Below are 17,089 nucleotides of genomic sequence, written 5' to 3' on the forward strand. Positions count from 1 at the left end.
CTTCAAGATCTTATGGATTATGAATGGAATTTTAAATTCAGTTTTCTGTGGAACTGGCAACCAGTGTAAAGGTTTTAATACTTGATGAATATGATCATTAGACAAATGGAGCAGTCACCTGAGATGGCAGAGAACCTCTGCAGTATAACCAAAATGCTAGATCAAGACAGCCACAGCATAGGCAGGCAGGAGGGCAAATGCCAAATAATCATTTACCTGGGTAAATGGCTTTTGGAAATTGCCCTCATTCTCCCAGATTCTACATAGCGTGCCTAGCATTCCATATCAAAATCTAAGTGTATTCTATAACAAAGTGCATAACTTCATTGGATTAACAAGCAATAATGAGAACTAATTGGCAATAATTAGAATTTACACGCATAACTTGCTGCGTGTAGTCTGTAACGCACTGTAAAACTTGATGTAAATCCCAATACCTAAATTAGGCATGGACCGAGTGTATAACAACGCACGTAGATTTTAGAAACATCTATGACCCACCCATTCCACGCCCATGGCCACACCCCCTTTTTAACTATGCAACTTAGAATTTATGTGCATCACGTTATACAATATGCTTAGACACTTTTGCGCGTAAATTCTAATTAATGCCAATTAGTGTCAAGCATTGCTTGTTAAGTGGCAATAATTGGTACTGATTGGCTTAACTAATTAAGGTGCACACACAAATCCAGAATATGACTGGATTTACATGTGTAACTTAAGTCACACTATATAAAATCCAGGGAGTGGTATCCATTATGCAATTTTAGAGGAATATTCTAAAATGGTAGTTTGGTTGATCATTATTATTGAGTTTAATAATCAGAATCCTAGGGGAGGGGATTTAGGTGCCTGGAAATTAATTAAAGAGGGGGTGCAAGGCTGAAAATGAGCCTAAGGAGACTAACAGGCTCATTTTCGAAAGAGACGGATGTCCATCTTTCGACATAAATCAGAAGATGGACGTTCTTCTCACAGAGACGTCCAAATCGGTATAATCAAAACACGATTTCTGGACGTCTGTAACTGCAGTCTGTCGCAAGGACGTCCAAATTTCATGTCAGAGGCTTATCGAAGGCAGGACTAGGGCGCTCCTTCGACCCATAATCAAAGACAGCAAGGACGTCCCTGACGAACGCTTGGATGTTTTCACCCGGACATGTTTTTTTTACGAATAAGGCACAAAAAGGTGCCCAAAATGACCAGATCACCACCAGAGAGAATCGGGGATGACCTCCCGTTACTCCCCCAGTGGTCACTAACCCCCTCCCATCATCAAAAAAAGTCTTTAAAAATGTTTGGTGCCAGCCTCCTATGCCAGCCTCAGATGTCATACTCAAGTCCGTGACAGCGCATGAAGGTCCCAGGAGCAGTTTTAGTGGGTACTGCAGTGCACTTCAGACGGGTGGACCCAGGCCCATACCCCCCCCTACCTGTTACATTTGTGGAGGAAACAGCGAGCTCTCCAAAACTCACCACAAACCCACTGAACCCATATATAGGTGCCCCCCTTCACCCAAAAGGGCTATGGTAGTGGTGTACAGTTGTGGGAAGTGGGGTTGGGGGGGCTCAGCACACAAGATAAGGGAGCTATGTTCCTGGAAGCATTTTATGAAGTCCACTGCAGTGCCCCCTAGGGTGCCCGGTTGGTGTCCTGGCATGTCAGGGGACCAGTCTACTAAAAATGCTGGCTCCTCTCATGTCCAAATGGCTTGCATTTGGACGTTTTTGACTTGGACGTCTTTGGTTTCGAAAATCGTCAAAAGTCACAAACGTCCAAATCCAAGGATGTCCAAATCTAGGGATGTCCAAATTTAAGGATTTCGACGTCTCTGACGGTATTTTCGAAACGAAAGATGGACATCCATCTTTTTTCGAAAATACGGTTTTCCCCGCCCCTGGATTTCGACGTTTTGCAAAGATGTCCAAATCGCAACTTGGACGTTTCTTTTGAAAATGCCCCTCTTATACCCTTGCACCTGCCCTGAGTGGGTGGGCCAACTTCTCCTTATGTTCTGTCATTTAGGGGCCCTTTTACTAAGGCACGTAGGTGCCTACGCACGTCCAATGCATATCAAATTGGCACTACCACCCAGCTATTGCATGTCCCATTTGGTAATTCCATTTTTGCCGTGTGCCCAAAATACATGGTAGAAAATATTTTATATTTTCTACCTCGTGGCGCTTACCTGGCAGTAATCGGCAGTTTACACGTGTTGAACGCTTACCGCCCGGGTAGCGTGTAAGACGTTACTGCTAAGTCAATGTTCAAAACATGTGCCTACACCAGCGCAGGCCACTTTTAAGTGCGCCTTAGCAAAAGGGCCCCTTAGTAAACTTTTGGTTTCCAGTCCTGAATGTGTGACCACAGTTATGTGGATCTTCTGAAAAACAGACTGAATGAACTGTCTTGTCCACTTTCCTTGTACATTTTACATTGGCGGAGAGGCTGAAAACCATACTAAACTTCTTATAGTCTGATCTGTCTGCTCTTCACTTATGTCGCTTACAAAGGATACTGTGGCCCCCCACTCTTTGAAATCAGCTTCCTCCTTCTATTCATCTCAAGACTTTCTTTCAAAAATTTAAGCAAGCACTTCAGTCCGTGTAAGTCTGCATCATTGGCTGGGTGGTATTTTTCTCTTTTTTTAAGTTGTTCATGTATTTATGCTGTCTCATGTGCCTTTAATGACCTTAAACACAACTAGAATAATTTACATTTAGTTGTGTTTATTGTTTTTAATAGATCTTTTAAGTTTTAATTATGTACATTTCCATACAATTTAACTCTTTGTGTTACTTTTATTATGTTTCATTTTAATATTTACATATACTTATTTATGTGTTTTTTTAAAATAAATGTTTATATACTGTCTCCCAAATTCTATATATTTCTCCTTAATTTCCATGTGGAAATCGAAGCACATTCTATAACAATGTGCGTAACTTAATTGGTTAACTAGCTAATCAGCACTGTTAATTGGATGTCAACAAGCAATTATCAGCACTAATTGACATTAATTAAGATTTACGTACACAACTCGCTAAGCGTATTTTGTAACATGGTGCACTTAAATTCTACCCCCCCCCCCCCCCCCCCCCCCCCCGTTTATTAAGCCACGCTAGTGGCTGCAATGTGCTAATGCCGACTCAGTCTATTCACTTTGAATGGGATGTGTTGGCATTGCCATGAGGCAGTTGCTAGCATGGCTTAGTAAATGGGGGTAAGTTGCATATGTCATAGGGGCATGGCCATAGGCACGGCATGGGCATTTCTAAAATCTATGCACATTATTATAGAATATATCCATTCTGTGCCTAATTTAGGCATCAGAATTTACGCCAAATAAAACTTGCCCTCAATGGATGCAACCACATTTAGTTACATGGAAAGACGCTCAGCATAATTCTATATACTGCATGGAAATTTAAGCCTATTCTATTCTATTTAGGTGTAGTATGTACTATAAAGAGTACACCAAGGCATATTTTTTGTCCGTGCTGATTTTTCAAGCTCCATATGCACAGTAGAGACCCTCTCTGCCCCACCCCCGCGTCAATACGTGATGACGAGAGTGGAACAGAGAGGGTCTGTACTGTGCATTTGCGAGGGACACCGCCATCGCTAACGCTCCCCCTACCCGGAGTCGCCGCCGCCACCCACCTTCCACCCAGTCGGGCCCTCGCTCCGCTATTGAAACAGCGAGGGCACGCAGCACACAGCTCTGCTGAGCTGCCGTCGGCCTTCCTTCTTCTTCTCTGCCTGTGTCCCGCCCTTGACGACGTTACGTCACACGAGGGCGGGACACAGGCAGAGAAGAAGGAAGGCAACGGCAGCTCAGCAGTAGAGCTGTGTGCTGCGTGCCCTCGCTGTTTCAATAGCGGAGTGAGGGCCCGACCGGGTGGAAGGTGGGTGGCGACGGCTCCGGGGGAGGGGACGAACTTGGAGGGGGAGCGGCAGTGGCGAACTCGGCGGCGGGGTGGGGGGCCTTTCAACCCCCCCTCCTATACTAGCCCATTTTTACGGGCTGAACGGCTAGTCTATCTATATAACTTAAATGGAGACCCCCGATGCAGACTATATGCAGAAACATGGTTCAAGTTAGGCCTTTAATAAGGTTACTTCCTTCCTGCTTTTTTGTCCGACTTCACTTTTTGCTGTGTATATTTTTTTCGCTAAGGCATTTCTACGGATTAAACTTTGCCTCCAGGGTAGTACCATGTGCCCTTTGCTAAATACTGTCTTAGTGTGGATTTTTCTGGTGCCAAATGTCGGTCTTTATTTACTGACTTTCCCCCTCATCCATGAAAATGACAATATTTTGTTCATTTACCTAGCAAGAAGCACATAAAAGGAGGCGCCCAGTTACGGAATTGTCCTTTTACCACATCTCTCCTCCTATAGCAGAGGAAAGTGAGAAGATTAAGTGGACCTTGCAATTGTGCACAGCTGTGTTCATTAAAAATCAAGAGCATAAAGGCCCTTTTTTACAAGTACAGCCTTGAAAGTTCATGTTTGAAAACATTTTTGTTCCAGTAATAGTTTCTGCCATCTAAAAGAATTCCAGTTTTCTCTGTAACTAATATAATGACTAGGAGGTAGATGCACTAAACGTTTTTCATCGTTAAATGAGCCCTCAGGGAAGAATTTCCTATCCTTTCCATGCACTTAAGCCTATTTTCCGACGACAGTAGCAGCTAACGAAAACGGAATGGAGATGAGCAATTAGTGTGAAAACCCCATTGAAACGACATGCACTAACCTTTTCCGATTGCCTTTACGCAGGAAAAAGGCAGGAAAACTAACGAGAGGTCTGGACCTCTCGTTAGGACAGCTCCGTGGCAGGAAAAAGTGTTAAGTGAAAAAATAAACAAACTTTGAGCCAATCCCAGCGCATTAGCAGAGCTAAAAGCGCTGTGATTGGTCCAAAGGACCTCAGAAAACACATAAAAAAATAAAAATAAAAAAAGGATCGGGAGGGGGCAAGGGCGCTCATCAGGAGCGTCCTGTACGGACGGCCTTGCCCCCCCCCCCCGCTGCTCCCCACTTTCCGCCGCTCCCCCCACCCCGAAAAAGCAAACTTCTAGAAGCCCCTGCCCCCCTCCCTTCCTCACTACTCTCTCACCTCAGCTCCGCCTCCCGACATCCTCCATCCGTGCCCCGCCCCCTTTTGGGGTCGTCGCCGCCATTCCCCTCCTCCATCGGGCCCCCCTTCCTCTTACCGGGCCCGTGCAGCGCCTCTCTCCTCTGTCCGAAGGCGCTGCACGGGCAAGAAGAAAGCTGAATCAGCTGATGCCTGCCTTCGCGATGGCGCGTCTTTCTTCTGCTGCGCCCGCCCCTGTCTGACGTCAGTAACCTACGTAGGTTACTGACGTCAGACAGGGGCGGGCCCAGGAGGAGAAAGACGCTCTATCGAAGCTAGGCGAAGGCAGGCATCAGCTGATTCAGCTTTCTTCTTGCCCGTGCAGCGCCTTCGGACAGAGGAGAGAGGCGCTGCACGGGCCCGGTAAGAGGAAGGGGGGCCCGATGGAGGAGGGGAATGGCGGCGACGACCCCAAAAGGGGGCGGGGCACGGACGGAGGATGTCGGGAGGCGGAGCTGAGGTGAGAGAGTAGTGAGGAAGGGAGGGGGGCAGGGGCTTCTAGAAGTTTGCTTTTTCGGGGTGGGGGGAGCGGCGGAAAGTGGGGAGGGGGCAGGGGCTGCTAGAATTTTGCTTTTTCGGGGTGGGGGGAGCGGCGGAAAGTGGGGAGCAGCGGGGGGGGGGGGGGCAAGGCCGTCTGTACAGGACGCTCCTGATGAGCGCCCTTGCCCCCTCCCGACCCTTTTTTTTATTTTTGTTTTTATTTGGGAGCCATGTGCTTGCGATTTGACTGTGTTTTGACTGTTTGTGGCATGCGCAGAGCAGCTAACATAACGCTTGGCTGCTCTGCGCATGATTTGGGGGCCGATTAACGATGTGTATTGTGATTCTTTGATACATTGTACGTTTCACTACCGATCTCAGCATGTGTGACTTTTTTTTTTGGTGCATTTTTCGTTATTTTAAAATCGTTAGGGACTTTAACGATTTAGATTTTTTTACGTTTGGTTGCTGCATCTGCCTCTAGAACTCTAAATTGACATATTAAAGATTTATTTTGCCTTTCATAAGGGATTTTGGATAGAAGAAATTGTCTGCAGTGTATGGACCTATATTAGCACATGGACATTTTAATCCTGAATTATTGTGATGTGTATAGAGTAACTCATTCCTTACTATGCGGAAGAAAGCAGTGGTTTACTGTTGTCCTGAAACGTCCATCAGTTCCGGACCTTACCATTAGCTTCCAGGAATGGAAGAGCCCTGTATCCGTAACCAGCCATTCGTAACTACAATTAACTTATAGATCAAAACAAATGAATTAATTCATGAGTGCCAGAGCACTGGAGATGCTTCCACAGAGGTAAGTTTCTTAATTAAAAGAACTCAACCAAAGCATAATTATCAATTACTTTTTTTAATTACCGTTCAGATTCAAATAATTAGAAATAAAAAAACTGAATTTAGTAATTTGTCACCTTCACCTTCTTTGTAATTAGACTTGCTCATGTTTGTCTTTTTTAATTACACCCAGATAGATACATGTGCCAAATTATGTGCTTCACATCCATGCAAACCCCTTTTACAATTTTCTCAACTTGCCCTAAAGATGAGCTTCCACTATCTGTACTGATGGTCCCACAGCCAGTCAGTTGTTCGGGATACCCACAATGCACATGTGTGAGATACATTTCCAGATACTGACTGGCTGATATTCAGCCGGTGGCAGTCAATGTATTTTAAAGGCTGATCGTCACCAGCTAGATTAGTTCTTGATATTCAGTCCTGGGCCATGTCCGGGCACCAGCACTGAAGACCGTGGGCTAAATTTGATGGGAATGGCTGCCGGAGCCTATGTGGGTCCCAGCCGATATTCAGCCATGACCTGCATAAGACAGTTATGCGGTCCCTTCTTGGGCCCTAAAAAACCCCTCCTCCTTCCTACCCTCTGCTTCCATCCTAAGAGACTGTAAACTCTCCTCCCCCTAGAACAACCCCCCATGATGTAGGTAGGCCCATCTAGGCCTATCTGTATCCCTGATGGTCCTAGTGGGGGCGATGGAAGCAGGAGCAAAGCTGCCATAAGAGGTCATGACAGCCATTTGTAGGAGGCAGCTGCAAGCAGCAGGAGTGAATGGACTTTGCTCCTGTCCCTATTGCTGCCAGGGACCAGGGGTAAAGGTAGGCCCAGGGGGGCTTACCTATATCACAGGGGATTGGTGGTGGTGGTGGTGGGGGTCATTCCAGGAGGGGGGATTGGTGGTGGTGGGGGGGGGGGGTCATTCCAGGAGGAGGGTTTACAGCAGGGCTACTCAACTCCGGTCTCTCATGTATATTCATTGTGGATATCCTGAAAACCTGGATTGCCTGTGAACCTCAAGGGCTGGAATCGAGTAGTCCTGGTTTGCAGTGTCATGGGCTGGGGGTAGGAAGGAGGGGGACTTTTGGGGGGGGGGGCTGGAAGAAGGATCAGGGGGATTTTGGAATGAAAATCTAACTATGCAAATCCTGGCCTATATTCAGCGCTGGGGCCCACATAGCAAGGTGGGTGAAATTAGGACAGGTTTTGAACTGTCCTAAATTCACCTGCTTAGCTGTTCAGGTCCTGGCACAGAATATTGTCAGCATTTATATAGCCCCCGACTCATCCCTAATTCCCTGCCCCCAACCTGTCTACTTCTTTGTTGGGTGGTCTGTGGTGATATTCAGCACACTCTCTAGTTAAGTGCCACTGAATATCGCCACTTAGTCAGTGATTGGTGATTTAACTGGGCAGGAGAGGCTCCTGCCTGGTTAAATCATTTTGAATATCAGCCGGTGAGTCTTCAGAGTATCAAATTTATCCAATGCATACTCATTTGCAGGAGTCTAGAAAATCAATCTGTTGGGATGATCACCAAGATAGGTTTGGGAAGCCCTGTCCTAGAATCTTGTCTTCATTACTTCTTTAAGAGACTTTATATAAGATGTTGGTGGCAAATATAGGTGCAATATAACAGCATTAGAGTGTGCCTAACCAATTAATAAATACCAGTGCAAAGTGGCCTTGATGCATCAATATCTATGTGCGACTGTTTACATGATGTCAATTTCAAGAGTAGGTTGCCACACTTAAGTATGCCTTGTAGTGTATGCAATTCAAAGTATTGTAGAATTTGTGCATGTCACTAGGGGAAACACCATGACACACCCATGCTCTGCCCACAAGTAGAGTTTACGTGTGTTTGCATATAAGCTACAGGCACGCCATGTAGCGCTTAGCACTTACTTGTATATTTGCCAAGGAAGGGCGCTAATCCCTTGAGTGAGTGCTAATATTCTGTTTTCGCTTAACACTTCCTCCTGTTCACTGTTCTCATCTCGAATCAACCCCGTCACTCCGCTTTCTTTTGTGTACTCCCTCCCTCTGGAATGTTGCTACTCTTTGGGATTCTGGAATCTTGTTACTCTTTGATTTCAGAATGTTGCTACTCTTTGGAATTCCGGAATGTTGCTACTCTTTGGGATTCCAGAATCTTGCTATTCTTTAGGATTCTGGAATCTTGTTACTCTTGTTGATTCCAGAATGTTGCTACTCTTTGGGGTGCTAAAAAAAAAAGTTATCACTATTTCTGCAAGTACAGCATGTGAATGCTGCACATCAAAATCCTGTGTGATAACTGGTCTCAAATTAGAATTTGAGCTTTATTCCTTCCTTAGTGGTGATCTGGCTGTGTCTACAGCAAGGCAACAGGAGGAAGGATCTAGACCACTGAATTATTAGGAAAGCTATTTTCTCTGTATGAGGATGAAAAAGTGCTCTATGTTATTGCTATATGCTCTTGGAAGGGGGAACTTTACAATCAGGCCAACTCTCTTTTTATTTGCAGTGTGAAATGATTCAACAAGAATTTTTAAAATAATTTATCGATAAAACAGATAACCAAGGCTAGAATCAAACCACTAAAGAATTGCCCTGGGAGCATTTGTGAGTTTTCAGGTTTGAAACCCCACATGGGCATCACGTGGAGGGGCATAATCAAACGGGGGCACCCATCTCTAAGGGTGCCCATCAGCGGGGGCGGCCCCAGGAAAGGGACCTGCATAGTGCTGTCATGGAGCTGAGTATGACATTTGAGGCTGGCATTGAGGCTGGAAAAAATGTTTTAAATTTTTTTTAGGGTGGTAGGGGGTTTGTGACCACTGGGGGAGTAAGGGGAGGTCATCCCCGATTCCCTCAGGTGGTCATCTGGTCAGTTCGGACACCTTTTTGAGGCTTGGTCCTGAAAATAAATGGACCAAGTAAAGTCGACCAAATGCTCATCAGGGCCGGCCTTCTTTTTTCCATTATCAGCCGAGGGCGCCCATGTGTTAACCACGCCCCATTCCTGCCTTCGCTACACTCCAGACACGCCCCATTAAACTTTGGCTGCTCCTGCGATGGACTGCAGTTGAGGGCGACCAAAATCGGCTTTCGATTATGCCGATTTGGCCGCACCTGACAGAAGGGCGCCCATCTCCCGATTTGTATCGGAAGATGGGCGCCCTTCTCTTTTGAAAATAAGCAGGAGAGTGACACATAAAGAGCAAAACATAGCAGCTAACTAGAATATCATCCTAGAAAACAAAGAAATAACGAGCTGAAATGCAATGCTTCAACCATAATATTTAAAATAATGTTCATTTTTTTTATCTGATACTTTTCTTTCTTATAGAAGTGCTCATACGGGGATATTGCAGGATTTCTTAACTCCCTCTGAAACATCTTTTTATTATTTGCCAAAGCAAATCTGTTTCAGAGAGCCAAAAGGGCATTTCCTCTCTGTTTTGCCTCATTGTTGAATAGTTAGTATACTCAGTTGAAAGAGATCACAGGCTTTTCAAAGCTCACAAGAAGTATAAGTAAATATAATTTCAAAATGTCAGCTTACTATTGTATTGCAGAGTTGGGAGCCAAGAATCAACCATAAGCAGCAAGATGGAAAACATGCAAATATTGACTTAACAGCTAACTCGAATGTTCTATCACAGGCTGGAGTACATTACATTAAGAGCATTTCAGAACACATTGAAAAATACACTTACTTGTTGATAATTTCATTGTCCATGAAGGCATAAGTAATTTAGGGTATTCAGTCCTAGCTTGTATTTATGCAGCTGAGGTTATATTTACTTCAACAGAAGACCCCAAATTCTTCAAATGGTTCCCAAAGCTAGGCAGGCAATTGGATGTGCAGTTATAGAATAGGGCAAGTTATACATATATCATAAGACACTAAGGGGGAGGGGGAGATTCATCAAGGTGTGGTACAAGTTTGCCTTTTACTGTACCTTGATCTCCCACAGGATTCAGCAACCTGCAGGATCCCAGTGCTGCAAGTTGCTGAATCCCACCTAAAAAAGCACACTAAAATAACCTCAGCTTTTTGCTGGGATTATTTTACCGCCTGGGATCATCAATGCTCCTAGGCTGACGGGGAGGTCCAAGGATTTTCCAGGAAAGAGAGATGCCTTATCCAACACTGCTCTTGCGCATCCCTAGTGTGGTTATTTTACAGTGTTTGTTTGGCCCTAACATGGCTTGCAGTATATCACCGAAAGTTGCATTGGAGCATTTTCATAGTAAAGTAAAGGCCTATTTCCTTCATAGAATATTAGCATAACATGTGAAATACACACCTATAATTTAGGCGTGAGATGTACGCCAACCATGCCCAGAACCCTTCTGCCCATCAAATGCGCTGTGTATGATATGAGCATATTTAGGCAGAATTTTGCCACTTAGTCTATGTGCACACCTGTGTGCACATATGCTATCATTCTAAACATTTGTGTGCTTATTCAGCACAATATATTGGCACTCACTTTTTATTTATTTATTACATTTATAACCCTCCTATCCAAACATCTAGGTGATGTACAATAAAACATTCATTAAAAAAAATGATCACAAAGATGGGACAGTACTTCAGGACTCCTCCTCATTATTGCTTCATGAAAGGGAGCTCTAAGTTGCCTTTTGTTACATGATTTATTACTTAAATAGCTGAATGAGTGGATGTAATTAAATCAAAACTAATTCCAATGATAAGGTTTTAATTGCCAGTGTTATATGCCTTATCTATAGTTGCAGCATTGGGACCATTCTCCATGCCTTTGTTGTGTGTTCTGATCCAGCTGTGTAGTTACATCTGTGTAGTGCTCTGCCCACCAATGGGCATGAGCTGAGTGACCATGAAGACCCCTCTGCATAAGTCCTCAAGCTCCTGCTGGCACAGAATCTCTGTCCTTCAAATAATTTCCTTGCCTTTCTTCAGTGACCATCACTTAAGGTATTTTGGGTCAGTTTCAGTCAAGGTCACCCAGAGGGGCCCCAGCCCAGTCCCAGCCTCTTTTCCTTCTAAGGAGTTCAGCTCAAGTTCCAGAAATGTTTAACCAACACTTCCATACCGCGGGATCCCAGCGGTAGTTCCCACCCCCACAGGAGTCCTTACCGCCACCTCAATGAGTAAGTGCTCCCTGCAAAATTGCCATGAGGCAAGTGGGTCACTTACTGCAGGGCCATTTCTTTTCCAGCAAAAAAAGACAGCCTTTTACCCACTGCAGTAAAAGGGGGCCTCAGCGCATGTGAAAAACATGCAATGACACTAGCGCAGATCCTCTCTTACCGCAGCTTAGTAAAAGGACCCCTTAATATTGGATGCTTTTTCAAAATGCATTCTAAGCACATTGAAATCAGATCTGCAGTGGGTTTCTGCTGGCTAATCCTGATTTACAAGATCGAGCAACCACTAAACATGACTCATCATAGTACTGCGCTAACTGATGTTATTTTCTTTTATTCCGCTAGAATGATTACAGGAAGCTATCTATGCAATGCAAGGACTTTGTTGTGGGTGTGCTGGACTTGTGCCGGGACACAGAAGAAGTGGAGGCCATCTTGAATGGTGATGTAAGCTTAGAAGTATGGACTGATCATCATCGGCCTAGTCTGAGCAGAATTAAACTTGCCATTAAATATGAGGTCAAAAAGGTAACAGTTCATTTTTAATGTCTTAATTTTTCTATTAATCAGCAAGATCGACTTGACACGGCCATGTTTCGACCTAATGGCCTGCCTCAGGAGTCTTTCTCTGTAGATGGATCTATCAGTAACACTTGCTGTAATGTAGTCTTCAGACTGTCATGAGTCGAGAAAAGATTCTTAGTGAAAATACTTGAGATACTACATTACAGCAAGTGTACTGTAAATTTAATATGAATCGGAGAATATTGTTCTTCACTCAACATGTAATTAAACTCTGGAATTTGTTGCCAGAAAATGTGGTAAAGGCGGTTAGCTTAGCGGGGTTTAAAAAGGGTCTGGATGGCTTCCTAAAGGAAAAGTCCATAGACCATTATTAAATTGACTTGGGGAAAACCCACTGCTTATTTCTAGGATAAGCAGCATAAAATATATTGAGCTTTTTTGGGATCTTGCCAGGTATTTGTGACCTGGATTGGCCACTGTTGGAAACAGGATGCTGGGCTTGATGGACCTTTGATCGGTCCCAGTGTGGCTATCCTTATGTACTTATGAGGTTTTGTTCTTCTGTATTTCTGTGTATTAACTTTTCTATTCCCAGGGATGTATGTATAAGAGTGGTCAGAGAAAAAAACATTTGTAACAAAATTCTGCTCCATTCCATATAATTTATTCTTCAAAGTTTGAATGAATGAGTGATAGGTATAACAAATTCAACTTAAAATTGCAAATGCATTTTCAGTGGTGCCATTTTGGAGGAGGGGTTGGAGAGCAGTGAGGAGGAGGCCTGTGAAACTTTTTTTAAGTGTATGATGCAGTTTTATTTACTTTCAAAACCAAACAAAACAGGAAATCTCCTTGAATTTTCCTGTTTCATTTCAAATGAAGCACATCTTTAAAATCCACCTGGTTTGAATTTGACCTTGAATGTTTTGTAGGTTACCTCATTTTTCAAATGAAATATTGCCATTGGCAGATCCAGGCAATGCACATGCTTTCTATTTAGCAGCGGAAAGTCATGGTCCCCACCAGAAGGCAGTAAATCTAAATGCAAAGTAGAAAATCTCCCGATAATTGTGCATTATGCTAGTTCTGTATGTGAGACGCAGAAAGAAAAAGAAGATGAATTACTCCATCTATTGGGAGTGACTTTTGACAATATGCAAATTTCTATTATAGAAGCTAAACAAACATGTACTTATACTCAGTAAACAAACATTTGAGTGGCAATATTCTGAAAAATCGTTCCCTTAAGTACTTCATATTCAGTGAAGCAGGGGAAGGGGGTGGTATTTGAAAGAAAATTACTGTAAATAAAAACTTTTCACTTACCACTGGAGGCTCTGTGTTGAAAACTACATCTGTTGTATAAATGAGTACTTTAAAACATTTTTTAGGTGACACAGCAATACTGGTTATTTGGCTTCTCCTGTTAGTGCAGTGATAGGATATTTGATCTATCACTGAGGGGTCCTTTTACTAACCTACGGTAAGCCTTAGGGTTGAGAGCAGGCTTTTCTATGTTAATCAGTTACAGGCAGATGATCAAAAGCCACGCGCTCTTCCAAACAGTGCGGGGCGCTATTAGACCTATGATCAGAGATAATGCATGCAAATTTAAGCAGCGTAATTATCTCTGATTATAGGGTAGAAGTGCAGGAGAATTGTGCCTGAGCATGCGCTCAGCACAATCCTCCCACACTTGTTTGACAGGTCTGGGCTGGAGACCAATGAAAAGAGAAGGACGTCCATCTTTAAATCGGAAGATGGACGTCCTCAACTGCCCTGTTGCAGGGACGGCCAAATTTCAAGGCGGTGTCGGAGGTTTAGCGATGGGGCAATTGAGGACGTCCAAAATTTGGCTGTTTCTGCAGTGGGCTGTTAAGGACTTCCAAAATTGGATGTTTCTATGAGAAAGACGTCTTTCTCATAGAAACATCCAATTTTGGATGTCCTTAACTGCCCATTGCAGAAACAGCCAAAATTTGGACGTCCTCAACTGCCCCGTCACAGAAACGGCCAAATTTTGGATGTCCTCAACTGCCCTTGTTGGCAGGTCTGCTGTAGGGGGGAATGGGGGCCTGCCAGCATGCAAATGCATGCTAGACAGGGCTCACCATTCCTCCCAATGATCTGCAAATCCTAACGCCAGCTCAGAACTGGCGTAGGGTTTGTCGCAGCCAGCAACCCAATCTTTGGCGCTCTGGACGCTGATCATTGGGGATGAATGCGTTAAGCGCTGATTAGCATACATTTGCATGCTACTTGCGCTAAGAGCCCTCGAGCGCGTTGTTTCATGCGCTCGAGAGCTCTGATCATGGGGTGGTAGCAAACGCCGGCGCTAGTATGGCGCTAACAGCTTCTAGCGCCGGCATTTGCTTTTAATCATCTGCCTGTGAGTGCATTTACACTACTGTGTGTTAACTGATTAGTGCAGGATTAGTGTGTGAGCCCTTACCACCTACAAAATAGATGTCGGTAAGAGCTTATGTACTAATCTTTGTTAATGCCTATGCGCTAATGGCAAAATCGCCTTCAAATTATGTACCTTTATCTTTAAAATCCTAAATGGCACAACTCCAGACTATATGGTACCATTAATAAACTTACCTCAAAGAATCGTTAAGTATGAGGCAAGAAACTATCTCAGGCTACACCTCCCAAATTGCAAAAAAGTGATCTACAAAACTGTCCAATCTGCAGGCTTCACTTACCTAGAAACCAAATGGTGGAACTCCTTACCACCCAAAATAAGAAATATACAGGAATATACTAGATTCCGCAAAATCCTCAAATCGTTCCTGTTTAAACAAACCCTCAAACAACTAATTGTTACCTGAATTGGTTATTGCTCTATTTACCATTAACTTTCTCTTTGATTCATGTACAATTTCTCATTCATAATAAATTATCTAAATGTTAAACATCCATAGCTATCCCAGTATGTTTATGATACTGTATTGTAAAAATGGATTCTTACAACAAATTGCTTTCTTATGCATTATTCTTTGTTATGTATCCTGTACTGTTTATTGTAAGCCACGTTGAACTCAAACTTGTTTGGGATAATGTGGGATATAAATGACACAAATAAATAAATAAAATTAGTGCATGGTCTTTAATTGAAAAAAAAAAGGAAAATCAGTCATTTTCTGGTTGCAGTAAAAATGTCCTTAGCATACAGGAAAGACTCGTGTAAGGGTGTGCTAAGGCCACTTTTTACCACAGCTTAGTAAAAGGACCCCCTGAGTGGCACGTGAATCTCTTAGGAGCCCTTTTACTAAGGCGCATAAGTGCCTAAGTGCGTCCAACGCACATCAATTTGGAACTACCGCGTTCCCCGGCGGTAATTCCATTTTTACGCGCATCCGATATGCACGGCAGAAAATATTTTTTTATTTTCTACCACATGGCGGTAATTGCCAGTGTATGTGCTGACTATTACCACCCGCCTTACCGCTAAATCAATGGGTGGCGTTAAGGTCACAGGTCCAAAATGGACCCGCGCCAATTTTTATTTTGCCATATGTCCGTTTTCAGCCAAACAAAAAGGCCTTTTTTGCAGGCATGCTGAAAAATGGACCTGCGTGCATACAATACACATGCCTATAACAGCGCAGGCCATTTTTCGGCGCACCTTAGTGAAAGAACCCCTCAGGTTGTAGCAGAAAAGGCCGAGGGGAGATATGAAAGAAGTCTACAAAATCCTGAGTAGTAAATGCAATTCAATAGTTTACTCTTTAAAAATAACAAAGACTGGGAGGCATTCCATTACTGTTCCCTCTAAACTGAGCGGGATTACTCAGTGAGGGGTAGCGTATCAATATTGTGTTTTCAATCACTAGGGTCTAGCAGAATCTATGGAGTCCTGCACAGCTTGCCTTTCTCTGACTAGATAGTGAAACAGCACCCCCCACTGGCAGGACTGTAGGTGGAGGACTCCCGCTCAGTTTAGAGGGAACATTGCATGCCATGAAGTGACAAAGTAGTACATTTAAAAGAAATAGGAGAAAATGTTTTTTGTCACTCAGTGCAGAGTTAATCTCTGGAGCCTATATTGCCAGAGGTTTTGGCAAAAGCAGTTAGAATAGCTGAGTTTAAAAAAGGTTTGGAGAAGTTTCCGTAGAAAAAGTCGATAGACTGTTATTATGATAAACCTGGAGAAAGCCACTGCTTATACTTGAGGATAAGTAACATGGAATCTGTCTGCTTTTTTGGGATCTTGCCAGGTACTTATGACTTCAAAGTACTGAGATTGGTGGAACTTTGGTCTAAGTCAGTAAATCAATTCTTATTCCCTTATGTTAATGCATATTATCCTACAGTTTAAATGTTTTTTCTATTAACATAAGGCATCTTTTATCAAGCTGCGCTAGCGATTCCCATGAGGCAATGCCGATAGAGCCCATTCAAAGTGAATGGGTTTTGCGACATTATCTCACTGGGAGCCACTAGCGCAACTTGATAAAAAAAGGTCCTAAATATGTGAAATGAACTACAAAAAAGAAATTGGGAAAAAACTTACATTTTCTGAAAATAAACAGACAATTTTTGTTGCCTACATAGTTCCTTAGTAATGCTGTTCCTCTAATATGTGCAGCCACTTCTCCAGCTCAGCATCTTCAGTCCCAATTCCTGGATGTGTGCCCTACCCTCTCCTAACTCTTTGGTTCTATTTAGTTACCCAAGTCTTGGTGGTCACTGCACCAGTCCTTGCTTTCCATTTCTGTATAGAACAGGACACTTAAATTGTGTTTGGAAAGCATTGCTTCAAGCTAAACAGAATCACAGATGGCTCCCTAAATCATATTTAATACAGAAGTACTACAGGAACCTTCTTATCTCATAATTGTTTCGTTAATAAATAACAATTGAAAGCCACTTCCAACAGAACTCAGACTGCTGCATTACATAATGCTTTTGTCATAACTTTGAAAGCTGAAGACCTGTTCCCTTTATAATTCCAGAGACTCAGACCATTATATATATGCCCCCAAATTCT

At 43.4% G+C, this 17,089-nt stretch overlaps 1 protein-coding gene across 2 annotated transcripts in view; it reads left to right on the top strand.

The window, feature by feature from the left end:
* TRPC7 (transient receptor potential cation channel subfamily C member 7) overlaps positions 1 to 17,089 on the top strand; it is a 102,465-nt gene that overhangs the window by 12,505 nt on the left and 72,871 nt on the right. For both annotated transcript variants that reach the window (XM_030212510.1, XM_030212511.1), the window contains exon 2: positions 11,914 to 12,096. In XM_030212510.1, the coding sequence (XP_030068370.1) occupies positions 11,914 to 12,096 (183 nt within the window). The remainder of the gene's footprint in view (positions 1 to 11,913; positions 12,097 to 17,089) is intronic.

This window comes from Microcaecilia unicolor, chromosome 8 (assembly GCF_901765095.1).
Source record: "Microcaecilia unicolor chromosome 8, aMicUni1.1, whole genome shotgun sequence".
Lineage (NCBI taxonomy): Eukaryota > Metazoa > Chordata > Amphibia > Gymnophiona > Siphonopidae > Microcaecilia > Microcaecilia unicolor.